Genomic DNA, 17070 nt, shown 5'->3' with positions numbered 1-17070 from the left:
GTTAATCCACAGATGACAGATGCACAACTTCACAGTTTTAATCCCCAATTGTCTGATTACAATCAACATTGCTTTTGTGTCAAATAGAAAATTGATGTGAAGTACGGTGGTTGCAATCCAAATACTTGTTTGTCATGAAATAACCGCTTACTAATGGCAGCTGTGGTGGTTCAAATTCTATTATACATCAGTGAGGAGGATGTTTGTCTTCATTGGATTTTGGCATTGATTTATAATTGGTCTTGGGAAATTAGAACCTCATTCAAGGTTATTCTCAGAAGACATTACATATTCCATTCATTTTATCCAATGTATTAAGTTTGGACTAAAAATAACAGGTCACTGGCAGATGGTAAAGGATGATATAAAGCAAACGGTATAATTCATCTTATTTCCGTCATCCAACATTACCCACATCAAAATTCCAGCCCACAGGAGTCAGCTAGAAAATGTTGAACATTCAAATCCAGCTGCTAAGGTACCCGACATCCTGACAAAACAATCCCAAAATTCACACCAAGATAGTAGGATGAAATATTTGCAAAGTCTACTCCAAACTTTTAAGGTAGTGTGCGTTTAAATTTTGACTAAGTTTTATTTTGCTAGTTTTAATTTGTTGCTAAAATTTCAGATTTGAATTTGACCTCACTAGATTGAAACTTGTGAAAATTGGATGACAAAAGCATCAGAAAATCCAACATTACATTTTCACCTTTACAAATATTTAGTTTGTTAATGGAGACATAATTTCAGTTTGTTAATGACAAAAGAGGCACCCATGCCATTTTAGACACGAAACAGCGCTTGTAGTAACATTCAATCTTTTTCACTGTGTTGACAGTTTTACATTCTATAATACAAGTACTCGAAGAATGGAGGGAGGAAGATGCACTGACAAACAGATTTTCCCCACTGTGATCCCAATCACAAAGTGATCACAGGACTTGAATGCTGCATTTCAAACTTTATTAAAGATCAAGAAACCCTCTTGCATTGGAACTATTGGAAAGTTTCCACCTGACAATAAATTTATTGTAAGAGGAGGGAACCTTCCATCCAAACCCTATCTGCTGGATTTGAACAGAAGGCCAGAAATACATTTGTTACAATGCACTGTGCCACCAAACCCTTCTAAGCTTTAACCTACAAAGCATCTCTTACAACCACAGTACTCCAACTGGATTAACTGAATTCAAAATGAGCCTGTGCCCACAAACACTAGATCAGCATTAGGCAGGTTTCGAAGCTGAGTTGTCTCATAAATATATATCAGGAATGATCAAGTAAGTCATTTGCCATCATCCACTCCAAGAATGACAACCAATCAAGTTACTAGCTTGTGCTGACCCATCTTTTGCAACACTTTATAAATGGAAATAAAATCAGCTGAGTCCACTACAAAATGGCCGATTTCATTGACTTGGGTACACAAAACACAGGCTAACAACTGTGATTTTATTTAAATCTGGTGCTTTCCAGTAACATCCAAGAAATGGGGCCACAAGTGGACATTTGAATATAGAGGGGAAAACTGTTCTCTCTGTTGTTAAAGCAATAAAACATAAGGCAACTTACTCCATTAACATCTGCAAATATCAACCTCCGTAAACTGTACAGTTTCCCTCTCCATCACATAATTCAATTTCATGAACTCCAACTGGCATTTGTTCGCTCTTGCATTCACATAGTCATATGCATCTATCTTTCCTCAGTTTTGATGAAGGGGATACACCTGAAATGTTAACCTGTCATTTCTTTCCAGATGCTGAAAGTTCTGCATATTTAAGCATTGTATTTTCATTTCAAATTTCCATTTAGAACATTTTTTTAGTGCCTTACGAATGCTGGCCTCGCCTATAGGCAGCATAAGTTTTCACAATCAAAATACCATTGCTGGGGTATACAAGGCAGAAAATGATATTAAATTACTGATAGGTAGGGAGCCCTTTTGTTGCTTTTGCCTTATTCCTACATTCTCAAGCTGAACACATCTAATTCACCTTAACTAACACACACCCTATCTCTATTTTAAATTAAAACATGAAATCAGAGTTTTTCAGTCTATTATTTACTTTAGATATTTTTCATTATTTCTGATTGGGCTAGGTGGTGTATGAGAGCACTCGCTGATGGCTACTTATTGCTTCCCTAATTGTGAAGAAATTTGAATATTCATGATATGGGAAAATGTGAACTCACTTCATAGCACAGCTAGAGATGGACATGTTAGACCATTGTTCTGCCCAGATTTTTATACAGTTTTTCCACATGAACAATCAACATCATTATACACAAGCTGAAACAACTGGGACTATGCACTTCAGAGAAAAGCTCACTTCCTTTAACATTGTTAGTTTTGGGTGGAACCCAACTTTGGATTCAAAGCTACAGAAGGTAAAGGCACTGATCATACTGACCGTAGTTTGCTAACATCATGTGATGCCAAGCATCTGACAATATTATAAAGTTTCAAAGTGAACTTTAAAACAAATCGTTTAGTACAATCTTCTTAAATATGCTTGTGCCTAGATTATGTCACTAAGTTAACTGTTTAATTTCAGTAATAAGGTTTATTTTCTGCATTTATATTTATCAAATTTTTGTGTGAGACATTGCAGATGATACTGAGATTGACAGAGCATTAAAACAAGTGTGAAACTAGGTCAACCTTTATTTACGCTAATGAAAGACAGGAAGATTGAGGGTGATAGAACTCATTTTATTTCTCCTCTACAATGCACATCAGCACCAACAAACTGGACCACCAGTGCACCTTCGCACGATACAAATTTACCACTTTGAGGACCGAAGATATTTTCCCAGCTTTCAAAATACCAGCCCCTCTTTCCTTTCACACATCATTCACAAAACTAACATCCCATTAATGGAAATGGAAAAATTGCAGAACATTGCTTTTTAATCCAGGTTATTCTGCCAAAAACAAATTATTTAATTTTAATGGAGAAATGTTATTGCAATCTATGAAGAGTTAAGGAGCATCCTGCATTAAAAAACATTCCAACTAAACATCAAAATTCCAACTTTAGAAAGGTCATCACCTCCGTTTGCTTGGGATGACTCCGATTTCTTCACTCTCACCATCCACTGTTACCTGTCGAGCTTGCCACCACTCATCATCCGATGCATTGATCACATGCAGGATGTCGCCAAAACTGAAATTAAGACCTTGGCTCGGGAGACCGCTGTCCTTGGTCTTGTCATAATCAAACAAGGCTCTAAAAATGACATAAGGAGGAGGAAACAACATTTTAACTTTAGAGATACGTAATTACAATTTACTGTAAAACATTTCCCCCACGTTAGACATACATTACAGTAAAAACAAAATGCCGGAAATACAAGGATCAGTCAACATCTGCAAAGAGAAAAAACAGTTGTACATCTGAAATAATATATAAACTATCAGAACTGAAGACAAAGAGAAACAGGCAATTTAATAAGGTTGTAAAAAAACATTAGGGAGAGAATCAACAGATACACCGATCATAGAGAGGAAGTTAATGAGTTAAATGACCAGCAAACTAGTTCATTTAGCTCATCAACTCCCATTGTGTTATTGGTGTATCTGTTCATTCTCTCCCCTTCATTGCCCCTTTTTCTTCCTATTTTTCCAACCGTACAAAAATTCCTGTTTATCTTTTGGTCTTCAATTCTATTTCCTGCATTTTCTATTTTTATTTCAGATTTCTGTTTTTTCCTTTATCTTTTACCAAGATATTACAATACTTCTCGAGCTTTCTTGATAAGACTGTATTTGGTTTCAATGTGCTCCATGTGCACAGTTCATCTTCCATTTCCATGGCACTATGCAAGATTGAGCGACTCCTCACTTTAGTTAAATTTTAACTTCAGTTAAGATGCACAATGGTACCAAGGGAGCCAATTTAATATGAGTAGAGATTACAGTCATTAACCCTGCATGCTTCAGCGACCTCATTATTTGATCCCCAAAATGATAATTCAACTGCCATTTCAACTCCCAGCTAATTTCCCCCAAATCAGCACTCAAGAAAGATCAGGAAATTAAAACAAAAGTATTAAATTAAAACTATAATTTGCTGATTGAAGGAGACTGACGCTAATGTTCACTCTCTGTATTAGTTCAGGAATATATAAAGTTCTCCTTTCCAACTCAATTGAAGACTGCTTGGGATTGCCATCATGTGTGAATAAACCCAGCAGTCACAGTCTTCCTTCCTATTCTCTATATTTGAGAACCGTCCGTAATTGTAAGTTAGTTTCACGTTATTTCGGATAGTAACATTACAAAATCATATTTCTTTGGATTTTAAAGCAAAAATGACTTGGAAGCATCCGATAGAAGGAACTCATTTTGCTCAGTTCATGTGAAGTAAAGGCACTTGTTCAGCATTCTCTGCATCCTCTCCTGTGTAAACTCATCCGTTCCCCACGCCTCAAAACTGTGTCCCCCGTCAGTCTTTCCTTCCTCCTACCACCTACAGGCTTTACAAAACCTAACCAGTACTTTTTGATTTACCTTCTCAAGCTTGGTTCTTTCCTTCACCACCAACATTGACCCTTCACTTGATTTCTTAATGCTCTTTGCTCTCATTTTCTGGCTTCTGAAATCCTTGATAGTAATTGTGGTGAAACTACTGTTGTGCAAAGTTTTTACTTTCCCCAAACTTTTATTAAAAAAATCTGACCAAAACATTATTCTAATAAAGATTCTCAGTGTAGGCAGAAGTTTTGAGCAGAAATTTCAAGGCTGATTTTTCACTCCTTGATTAATTTAGGCTGTTCTGCTTAGGTGCTGGTGTAATGCTAGCCAGCAGTGCACTGAACCCACTGCACTCAATTTTTCATGGGTCTGTGCAACTTTGGCCTTGTGCAAGAGCCATCCCAACCTGGAGTCTCCAGGAATTGAAGATTAATCTCCAGGACACTGCTGCAAGCAACTCAGGAGAAAAATCATAGGGACGTTAAAACAAAATATTGTTTTTTTCATTTTCTTTGAACACTTTCATTTCTTAGTTATAAAAATATTAGAGAGGGAAAAAAAAAACTTTCACCAACAGTCAAGATTAATCCATTTGGGTAACAAAGAGTCTGTTCCCATTTCTATTGGCATGGGAAGGTAGTGCACCTGGAGGATGGACCAATGGTGGGAGTGTAGGGGTGGGGTGGTTTGAGGCAGGTTGTCAAGTGATGAAACCTCCAGGAATACACCCAACCAAAGTTGGCAACCCTACCTAATGGGGATGCAGGTCAAATTTAAAAAGACGTGGGCACTTAAAGGGAAGTGGCAAGGTTGCCCCGGAGCATGGTAAATCAGTGAGATCATGCAGACACTGTGACAACGGATGAACGGACACTGCACAACAATTGCCAGACAGGAGGGTTCCCTCCCAGTCGAGGAACACTTCACCAGTCAAGGACATTTAGCCTCCGATCTTCAGGTAAGCGTTCTCCAAGGCGGCCTTCGAGACACACGACAACGCAAAATCGTCGAGCAGAAATTGATAGCCAAGTTCCGTACCCATGAGGACGGCCTCAACCGGGATCTTGGGTTCATGTCACGCTACACGTAACCCCCCCTGACGTAGAGTCATCCAGACTCAAGTCGTAGTTGGCTTGTTCTCCATACACAGATGCGGCCGGACCTGCTGCGATTTCCAGCAAAAAAAAAAGTTATCTGTTTTTAATACAAACCCCAGCATCTGCTACATTTGACCCCTTGTGACCCCACCTCAGTATTCTTGGATGTAATGTTTCCCTGACTAACCTGTTTGAACACCATTCACTCCTTTGATTGCTGTGATTATCTCTCTGCCGAGGTGTGATAAAGGGCAGTTAGAAAGATTATCTGTAATCACCAGGCATTGTTCTCTGACTATATATGCTGTGCCTTTATGCAACTCCTCACTTCACCTGACGAAGGAGCAAAGCTCCGAAAGCTTGTGATTTCAAATAAAGCTGTTGGACTATAACCTGGTGTTGTGCGACTCCTTACATTTGTCCACCCCAGTCCATCACCGGCATCTCCACATTTTAATTAATCCTGTTTCATTATCCATTACCAGATCCAAAATGGCTTGTTCCCTGGTTGGTTCCCCAACAGAAACACTCCCTAATAAACTCTATGAACTCCTCCTCAGGGCTATTTTTGCCAATTTGATTTGTCCAATCTATGTGAAAATTAAAATCGCCCATGATTATTGCATTACCTTTTTTACAGCCCCCCTTATTTCCTGATTTATATTTTGCCCTACAGTGTATTAAGTTAGGGGGCCTATATACTACTCCCACCAGTGATTTCTTTCCCTTGCTATTTCTTACCTCCACCCAAATTGATTCGATATCTTGATCTTCTGAGCCAAGATCATTTCTCACTATTATACCAATTTCACCCTTTATTAACAGAGCTACCCCACCACCTTTACCTTTTTTCCTATCCTTCTGAAATGTTAAATAACCCTGAATTTTTAGCTCCCAACCTTGGTCACCCTACAAACACGTCTCTGTAATGGCCACGAGATCATACAAATTTGTTTCTATTTGTGCTGTCAATTCATCTATCTTATTACGAATGCTGCGCGCATTCAGATAAAGAACCTTTAATTTTGTCTTTTTACCATTCTTTCCTACCCCGGCCCCATTTGCTAGTGCACTCTTATGTTTGTACGCTCTGTCCCTTCCTGACACACTCTGTTTATCATTACCCCCATCACTTTCCTGTATTACTTCCTTGTCTTTTCTCTTTATCAATCTAAACTTTGCCCCACCTGAGCCCTTCCCCCCTCTACTTAGTTTAAAGCCTTCTCTACCACCCTAGTTATTCAATTTGCCAGAACACTGGTCCCAGCATGGTTCAGGTGAAGCCCGTCCCAACAGAACAGCTCCCTCTTTCCCCAGTACTGGCTTTCGTCAGGGCTAGGGAATGAAGAGAAGTGCCAGGAAAGGATAAAGTGAAACGAAACTCAAAGTGGAGGCACAAAATGTATTCTGTAGACAAGTGATGGAGTAGTACTGAATCTGACCCCCTAGTTGATGGCTGCAAGGATGAGGTGGGAATGAGGATGGGGGCACTGATTGGCATTTCAGAGGATCCTCTCCAAAAGACAGCAGCAAACCATTTCTGACAGCAGGTGGTGACCAGACTGAACACTATGTGTGGTACCTGCAGAGCCTGGGCACAGATGCACAAGATGATGACATACTAAGCAATTTAGCAAGGTACAATTACTCGACAATACCGTGTTGAGTAATTGTACCTTGAATACCCAAGAATGAATGCCATTGTGGTTACTATAAATCTATTCCAAACCAAGCCCTTGCAAAAATGTGGAACACACTCACTACATCTTATACGTACCTATACCTCAGTAGAACATACCTTCAAGATGCAACATACAATTGCCACACTTACATCTTCCAAAGGCATACCACTTATCATTGTAAAGCAACCTAGCTGCATGATATATACCTCATACTCACCACCCCCCATGTGGTTAAACACATATTTGAGAAAAATCAGAAAGGGAGTTTGTAAATCAGTGATGGTGTTTTTCAGGCACATTACAGAAAATGAAAGGGGGGGGGGGCGGGGTGGAATTCTATCATTTGCATGATTTTTACGACCTCTGAGGCCCACATGTGCCTCTAGTGCAAGACTCTTGCATTACTAATACACCCTAGTTAGGAAATACCACATAGTGGGCAATCGCGTGTCCCTTTGGGCAATGAGTCTGCCATGAATTTCCTCCTCCAAATGTTGGCAGTACACGAAAGCACAAAATCTCCACTTTCATCGCGACTGCACACCTAACAATTGGTAGCTGGGAAGCACTTGCACAATTCCTAGCTTCACCTGTGACCATGCAACACATGAGATGGTCCAAGTACACACACATGGGAAGGTCTCTGAACATGGATCCTGGATGTCACAAAAATTAAGTATGGTGAATTACTTATTTGGATTCTTTCTTGCTGGTCAGCACACACGGGGTCAGTTGCTGCTAACATTTTTTTTCAAGCTACAACAAATGCACATATCTGTCTGGTATGCCAAGGACATTAATTTGTCTGTGGTTTCTTTCTGTTCATGAAAAGTGTCTATAAAATGCTGATATCTGTTGAATGCAAAGGCATTGGTGTCTTTCTTTCCAGTAGCTTGCTATGCAAGGTGTTTTTATGCAGTGATCAATCACTCAAAGCAGCTGGGACAAACATCAGACATAACTGACAAACTATTAATGGCTGCTGAGCTAACGTGGTTGAGGGAAGTGCAGTCAGGCTGAGTCTGATGGGGATCCAAGCTATTCAGAGGTTCTGTGGCAGTAGCTCGCCTCACATATGGTGCTTCAAGAATCAATTTCATGCTGAGGGTTAGTGCAGAACTACCTTTGTTGTTTTGACATTGAGGACAATAGGAATGTTGGTAATTGTTATAAAAACGAGTTGATCTCCCACGGCATTGCACATGGGGTGACTTAGTGTTGTCTGCAGGTAAGGCGAGATTAGATGACAGCGAATGACTAGCGGAGCATGCAGATGTAATTCAATCGCACTTTAAAGTCAAACATTCTGCCCTTACTTTTATGTTTCCGTTATATATTCCTGCATCCGCATTTATAATGGAAACTGCTTTTGTAAATTTGTCATGCTGTAATTACATCCTCTTGAAAGAGATGGGGCTGAGGGAGGAGGAAGAAAAGGGGGCAAGGGAGGAGCAGTGGGCAAGCAGGGAGAAGAGGGGAAAGAGGGGTGAAAAGGTGGGGGGGGGGGGAAAAGAGGGGGAAAAGACTAAAATGATGCATCTTTATTTTGTTCCAGCCCTCCCTGTGAGTGATTGATTCTTTCAGCAGGTCTGAGTCCAGGTTCAGACACAGACCGGTAGGCTTAAAATCATCTGCTCTAAGGAGCAATATTGGGTGGGGGCTGACAAGATATTGACCGTGGCCACTTAATGGAGAACCAGGATGCAGCTCATGAGGCTGGAACAACTTGTTGTAGAAATGCTATCGGGCTGGAGCCGATCCTGACACAGAAAGGGGCATCGGGGGGGACAGACGAGATAATGACAGAAGCAACTGAATTGGGAGCTGGGGTAGGAAAGAAGGGCCAGAATCTAAGATCCCGACAGATGGAATATTTTTTTTTTTATAAACTGCAGTCACATATTCAATTATTTCTACTTCCACAGACAGATTTGGGGGAATTGGAGGAAGCTTAGCCCAGTGGTGGCTTGTGAGGGATGTGGTTGGTGATGCTGAACGAAGGCAGACTATTTGCATAAAAACCCATAAATGTAATAGCAGAGTAATGATTGCCTGAGGTGTCATTTGGTCTTCATTCCAGGGATGAGGGACTTCAGTTACGTGGATAGACTGGAGAAGCTGGGGTTGTTCTCCTTAGAGCAGAGAAGGTTAAAAGGAGATTTGATAGAAGTGTTCAAAATCATGAAGGGTTTAGATAAAGTAAATAAAGAGAAACTGTTCCCATTGGTGGAAGGGTCAAGAACCAGAGGACACAGATATAAGATGATTGGCAAAAGAACCAAAGATGACATGAGGAAAAATTTTTACACAGCAAGTAGTTATGGATCTGGAATGTGTTGCCTGAATGGGTGGTGGAAACAGATTCAATCAAGACTTTCAAAAAGGAATTGGACAAATATTTGAAGGGAAAAAATTTGCAGGCTACAGGGAAAGAGCGGGGGAATGGGACTAACTGGATTGCTCTTACAAAGAGCTGGCCTGGGCTCAATGGGCTGAATGGACTCCTTCTGTGCTGTAACCATTCTATGATTCTATGATTTGTTAGCCCTTCATTAATTTCTCATCTGAAGCATCCAATGCATTCAGAAACTGTACTGTTCCATTTAAATGCCAACGAATCAGAATACTGAAGAAAAATAATATCTGCAAAAAACCTACAAAAGGCAAAAACAAGAGTTCCCGGAAAAAAAACAACTAATGTATCCGGAAAAATGCAGCAACACTTACTGGAAAATGCAAAAAAAACTTTATTTTTCTTAATACCACGGCATCCACCTACTTTCAGGAGGCCTGCTTGAATGGACTAGGCCCCAGGAACCTTGGTGTGCTCACTTCAATTGCGTAAGCAGCATTTTGAGGGCGGCCCCTTGTCCAGCACAGGGAATTTGGGTGAGGGACCCAATTTAAACATTCAAGTTACGCCCACAAAATCACCAGCTGGGAAATTGGGCACACGTGACTGCAGACTCAATTTTCCAACCTGGCTCTCTCGAAGGCTCATGCCACTGCTGCAGCCTCGGAAATTTTTTCTCCTTCCATCAGGTTTTACCAGCTCAAATGAGTATTTTTATCGCCGTTCGTTCTGGATACATTGTAATAATTGTTGGTATGGTACTGACATCTGTGTTAATTCAGGCAGAAAAATGCCTGCACATAACCCTGCAGCTGTTAGCCAGTATTCTGCTGGTGGTAGGGATTTTACATACCACCAGCATACTGAAAATATTAACCAATATATTTTCAAAATAAAAAAACAATTTATTTGGAAACTACTTCTTGCAAATGTCCTTTATTGCCATCTTTAAGAGGGACATTTCTAATGGCATAATGGGTTAGAAAAGTTATTTCCATCCGTTGTTTATCCAACATTACACAAAGAATCATGAAATTCCTCATTATTCACTAGGTGAGAAAGGGGCTCTATAATTCTAGTATTTGTTTTTTCACAGCGGAGGCTGCTTTTTGCTGATGAAATGTCACTGTCAGTGTAGTTTATCACCTAGCTATCAGTTGTAAAATTGGTTTGCTTGGATTCATTAGCCAATCACATACATGAAATATGTGAAACTGTTTCCTAAACAGCAGTAATTTGTTCCATTAGCCTCAGTTATTTTGAAACTACTTCTGATGTTATTAAAATTACATCAGAAAGTCTGTATATTCATAGCTGTAGACTGAAACATTCACTCTTCCCCTTCCTTCCACTCCCCTCACCAGCAGCCACAGCTTTTGCAAATACCTAAAGCCAGTTCAGAACAAAAAGAAACTATTGCGAGTACCTTTCGGGTTTTAATAGCCTTACTATGTACTCCCTGGCAGACCAGACCCTCAGTGGTGAGTGGATTTTTTTGAAAAACTACTGGTCTCAGTCTAGTGGGCCAGTGCTCATTTTAAGTTCTGAATATCCAGACAGATGCATTCTCATGCAGCTCTGACAAACAAATCCTGGCAATGTCAATTTATTAGAATCAATATCAAGTCCCCATAGCTGCCTGTAAAATCAGTGATGACAGACCAGGTATTTTTGTGTTTCAACAAACTGCATGTAATCAGGTTTTTGTGTATTATTTAAACATGCACCATCAACTCACAGGATTAAGACAGGACAGGTAATGTAGTTATTTTGATAAAAAAGCTCATTTAAATTTTCAAAGATTACTGTTGATTAACATATTAAAAATAAATTTTCAAAGATTACTGTTGATTAACATATTAAAAATAAATTTAAGGCCCTAATGTTTCACAGTTCCTTCAGAATATGTTACATGTGCAAAATCTATCACAGTTTTATAAATAGCTGTCGCCTTCATTAAAATGGTTTTCTCTCTGCTGTGTACTATCCAAGAACCTCGACCCGTATTCTCTTCAGATTACGAAAATCCTGGAACTTTTCCAAGGAATACAGTTTAGTCTTTTCAATATCTCTGGTACCATGGCTTCTAACGACCCTGGCTCACTTTGGAAAAGAAAAGACATCACCATTATAACGGCTCAGCTAGTTTATCCACGTAACAGTTGAGCGATATAATCCAGGAAGGTTTCAAGTCCGATGCATGGTCTACGCTGATATTGTCTCAGTTTGGTAGCAGTGATGCTACAAGTGACCTCAGTGCCCATGGATTACTGAGGAATAAAAACCCTGTCTACTGTTTCCTACCGCTAACTGCTATCTAGTGACCTCTACAGGAGTTAAACTTGTGGAGATATCATTCAAGGACATGATGTGGACATGATTAGGCACGGCTGTGATACCTCCTGCATTAGAATAGGCTGCTAATACTCAACATCAAGGCTTACACATGAATAATGACTCCTTTAATGAGGTACCAGAGAGAACATGGTACCCATGGGACCATACAAAGAAACAACATCTTCAGGCAAGGAGAAAAATTAACACTTGCTTAGATAATTCTTTGTACAATTGGCAGGGTTGTAATTCAATTCAATGGCTTTGGGTTAAATGCAACTTGTAGAACAGTACACTGAAGCACCAATACATGGGGACACAAGCTCAATACCCTCATTCCACTGGGTTTCCAAATCTACACTGCACTGCTGTCTGAAGTTGGAATTTCACAAAGCATCTTCCCAAAATGGGGGGAGGGAAAAATTGGAGGTGGAGTAATATTGGGAGCAATTCACTTGCTCACTGATTAGCCCAGGGAACGTGCACAGCAAAACTTGAAGTGAACGTGGGGTGAACACAACTCTTTCTCTACTTAGGCTGGGTGGCTCATTTTCGGCCTCGCGGCCACGACGGGCTGACTGACCTCCTTCTGCGCCGTAAATTTTCTATGATTCTGTTTAGAACTCCTGCTACCCTTTACTGAACTCTAAGACAGTAGGAAAACATTACAATATAAATATGAGGTAAAAAAAATAATCAATCTATACTGGATTAACACAAGCCTCTCAGGCAGGGTCAGGAGAGGATGCACAACTGGCAAGAGTGGAAACAACTTTACCTCAGGAATGAGAGGGAGAAGAGACTTCACGATCTCAAGAGGAGCCAAGTCACTAATGGGTTAACAAAGATCTTGTTTATAAGTAGAACAAAATGGAAATTCCACTCTGCATTCTTTCTTGGGAAAAAAAGTCCATATAAAAGAGAAACAATGAAGCATCTTAAGCTGCATCGTAAATTACCATGACATTGGTGCAGTTCCATCAATGTCTATTATGGAAATGCAACAACAGAATATTGTAGGTGTCAAAAGTTTTGCTGGCACTGACTAATATTCTGTGCACACTGAAACATGTTGACATTATAATCACTGAAGACTAAAAAAGCTAAGTTTGTGTGCCACTTTTGAAACTGAGAAATAGAAGTGAATGGACAAGACCCTTAGTGCAGGCCATTACAATGGTTGAAAAGAGAAGAGGAGGTGGTAAATTAGGAAGTGCCAATTAGGTGAAGCTACGCTTCCCAAGAAGGATGGGAAGAAGTAAGTTGTTACACAGTTCTAAGGTCCTGGGCAAAAAAGTTGGAGCAGGACACAAGCAAATTTTCATGATTAAATAAAGGCAAACTGGGAGCAAGATAAACTAAAGATAACAGGTACAAAAAGTAATCAAAAAGGCTAATGGAATGTTGGTCTTTATCTCAAGGGGGCTGAAATACAAAGGGGAGGAAGTTATGCTTCAGTTGTACAGAGCCTTGGTCAGACCCAATCTGGAGTACTGTATTCAGTTTAGGGTACCGCACTTCAGGAAGGATACACTGATTTTGGAGGGAGTGCAGCACAGATTCACCAGAATGATACCAGGGCTTCAAGGGTTAAATTATGAGGATGTTTGCATAAACTTGACTTGTATTCCCTTGAGTTGAGATGGTTAAGGGGTGATCTGATCAAGATGTTTAAAATGATAAAGGGATGCATTAAGGTAGATACAGAAAAACTATTTCTTCTGGTGGGGGAATCCAGGCCACAATCTTAAAATTAGAGCTAGGCCATTTAAGAGTGAAATCAGGAAGCACTTTTTCACATAAAGGGTTTAAAAAATCTGGATCTCTCCCCCACAAAAGTTTGTGGATGCTGGGTCAATTGAAATTTTCAAGACCGAGATCGATAGATTTGTGTTAGATAAGGGTATTGAGGGATATGGAGCAAAGGCAGGTAAATGGAGTTGAGATACAGATCAGCTATATCTGATTGAATAGTGAACAGGATTGAGAGCCTGAATGGCCTAATAAAGCTCCTATAAAGAGAACACATACGACAGCTGAGTTCAGAGGTACATAAGACAGTAGGAGGGATACTACTGAAAACAGACATCCAATTGGAGTCCAGAAAATCCAAGATGTAATAGTTAATTTAATTAATTTGATGATTTTAAAGTACGAATAAGACAGTATCACATCCTGTGATGACAGCTCCTTTTTGAACAAAACATGAACACAAGAGTTATTGTCAGTCTTAGTGGTAGAACAGCATGGAGTAACAGAAGGGGATTTTAAACTACAATCAAGATTAGAGCTTCTAGGCTAATGAAAAGACTGACTTTGTCTGCCGCGAACCATGTTTAGTTTTTTTTTAATTTGCTTTCCTCCATTTCACCCGTACTAATTTAACTTCCCTTTTTGCTCAACCAGAAACAGTCTTCAGTTAATTTTAAACAATGTTTGTGTGCAATTAAATATCTGTACAACTACCTTTTAAAAAAAAATAAACATATTGTATGAAGAAATGAAAAACAACACTAATATCTTATATAAGCATAGTTCATTATCTTTTTCAAAAATATAGATCTGTGCTGTACAACAGACCTATGCCAAAATGCTGGATAGGAGTAATGTTTCTGTTGGCAATCTTTGCTTTCTGTGACCAGTATTCACAAGTGTCCAGCGTTTTACAAATGAAACAGATTCTCGGTAATTATCAAATAAAAGCAACATTTAGGTGGCTGCACATAATAACCAGTACCAGTCTAGGAGCTTCTGAATATTTAAAAATTGCCAATGAAAAGATTTAAAAAAATAAAGTGGTATTGGGAAAATCTTAAGCAGGTTAGCAGGTGAAGAGCAGACATAAAGGTGGTAAAGTTGATGAAACAGAATTCCCAGAGGTACATTACTTAGGAAACATGAAAAATAAAATTTCACATGACTCTGTGGCAGCTATAATATTTATTGTAACTTTCTACTCTCTGTTGAATCAGAAAGTGATCCAACAGTCTTTAAAACTTCAACTGAACTAGCATCCAACTCAATTGGTGGCAGTCTATTCAGCAAGTCATTGATTAATTATAACACTTTTTCTCAACAATATTTACAGGACTTAAAATGAGAGATCATTCATTCAACAGAATGTGGCAACATTAAAGAAGTTGGAAAACTACAAAGTGATCTTAACATTTATATTTATAAATCCATTTCTGAGACAAGATTTCCTCCTTTGATGTCAACCACATGATACCCAAAGACAAAATTTGAAATACTCAATGCACAGGGAATGGAAACAGCACAATCTTCAAGATTACAAGCTAAGTAAGGATTAAAGACATTTGGGAAATGTACAGCAGCACAAAACAATTTGTAGTTTATAGAGCACAGCAGGTAAGGGGCCCTCTTTTCACCAGAGGAGCATCAGTCTGCCTTTGTTTTTTTTTACCTGACATAAAGGGATCGCTTCTGGCTGGTGCGCAGTGACCCTGATCCTGAGCTGATGCTGCTGTTCATCATCTGCTCTCGTAGGTCATGGATTTTGGCTTCAAATCTGCTGTATTCTGAGAAAAAAAGATTTCTAAAATCAGCGTGTCCATTTCTCTTGATCTAAATCACAACCACTAGCTAAGCAATGAATAAACACATCACAGCTCCTACGTAAACCAAAGCAGCTGCCACAGCTTGAAGTCAGACCACAACCACTAAACAAAGTTAATAGTTTAATTTGTGCAGCACAGGTTACTAGCGATTCAAACATATTATTTTTGCTTTTACACTTGTGCAGGCAGCTACAGCATTGACTCAATGTCGCTCTTCCTCAGGTACAGAAGTTGTGACACTGAATGAGAACAGGAACATCCATCAATTACAATGGAAGCAAAGTTAGACGATTTCTGGAGATGCATTAATTTCTGTTCCATCCATATATAGATCTAATTGAACGGTGGAACAGGCTCAAGGGGCTGAAAGGCCTACTTTTATTCCTATGTTCTAAAACTACTTGTGGCTATCAACATATTACTAATGATATATCAGTCGAGAGATGTGTCAAATCTAGACTGATTTATGTGATGGGATTGTGAAGTATATTGGAAATAAAACTGCTCGATAGTAAACTTTGGATTATTTCTCGAACGTGTTGTAATGACATAACAATCATTAATCCTCTTGTGTGGAAGTCATAGTGCATTAAGGATGTGCAGCACATTGATTGGTGCCATATGAATCAACTGCCACTTTTGGCAAAATAACAGAGCAGTATAAAGCCACATGTAAAACTGAATTAGTAGGAGAGTAATAACAGATGAGTTTTTTCAAGGATGGCAAAATCTTGGGGCTCCGAAGATAGTTATAAACTAACTTAACATAGCTCACGTGAATAGTTATCTGAGCTTCTCAATTAAATATAGTATATCACTTCCAGCTAACCATTAATATATTCGTCATAGCTTTTAACACCAGGTGTTTTGCATCGGGCTAACAGCTGTTGTTAAATGACTGAACTAGAGAAAACAGGAGGGAACAATTAAAGGAAAATTTCTGAACACCAACAGTTACAGGCACTAACACTATAAATGTTAACAGGATAGAAGGAACAAAATAAACTGAATTATTTCACTGTTTTGTGGTTAGAAGTTGGCATTGTGTGCACTGCAAACAATCACACTCACAATCTCTGCGTTAGTTACTGAAAAAAATCTCAACATTTCAAAGCAACTGAGAATGAAACTGAAAAGAACAGCTCTGTCGACATTTACTACTGAAGTTGATCTAGAATTTTACTGCTATAAATTTTCCAACTTTAATTTTTGTTCCCAGCCACAAGAGACTAACAATACAGAACATGAAAATAATCCCATGCTCATTAAGTTTAAATAGTGTAACTCAAAATTTTTTTTAAAAATCTGAATTATACACAAAGAATATTTTAAATACTTGACAATGCCACTCAGCATTTCACATTTATTGACCTTTTGGTGCCTGGAACCTGCTACTTGTGTCAGGCTTTTTAAACCACTGTCTTATTTAATACCATTCTTTTGAGCTGTCTAGAACGAATATTACTACAACACCATGAAGCACATTTCTAAAGGGTAAATGCTACAATTTCATAATACTGTTTACTAATCTCAAGTGCACCCA

General features: G+C 39.1%; 1 protein-coding gene across 5 annotated transcripts in view; it reads right to left on the bottom strand.

Moving 5' to 3' along the window:
- Window positions 1-17070, bottom strand: part of LOC137331368 (disks large homolog 1) — a 371837-nt gene that overhangs the window by 39182 nt on the left and 315585 nt on the right. For all 5 annotated transcript variants that reach the window (XM_067995121.1, XM_067995123.1, XM_067995124.1 and 2 more), the window contains 2 exons: window positions 15374-15488; window positions 3060-3236 (listed from right to left, as the gene is read on the bottom strand). In XM_067995121.1, the coding sequence (XP_067851222.1) occupies window positions 3060-3236; window positions 15374-15488 (292 nt within the window). The remainder of the gene's footprint in view (window positions 1-3059; window positions 3237-15373; window positions 15489-17070) is intronic.

Source organism: Heptranchias perlo, chromosome 13 (genome assembly GCF_035084215.1).
Source record: "Heptranchias perlo isolate sHepPer1 chromosome 13, sHepPer1.hap1, whole genome shotgun sequence".
NCBI lineage: Eukaryota > Metazoa > Chordata > Chondrichthyes > Hexanchiformes > Hexanchidae > Heptranchias > Heptranchias perlo.
This window is presented reverse-complemented; position numbering and strand designations above follow the sequence as displayed.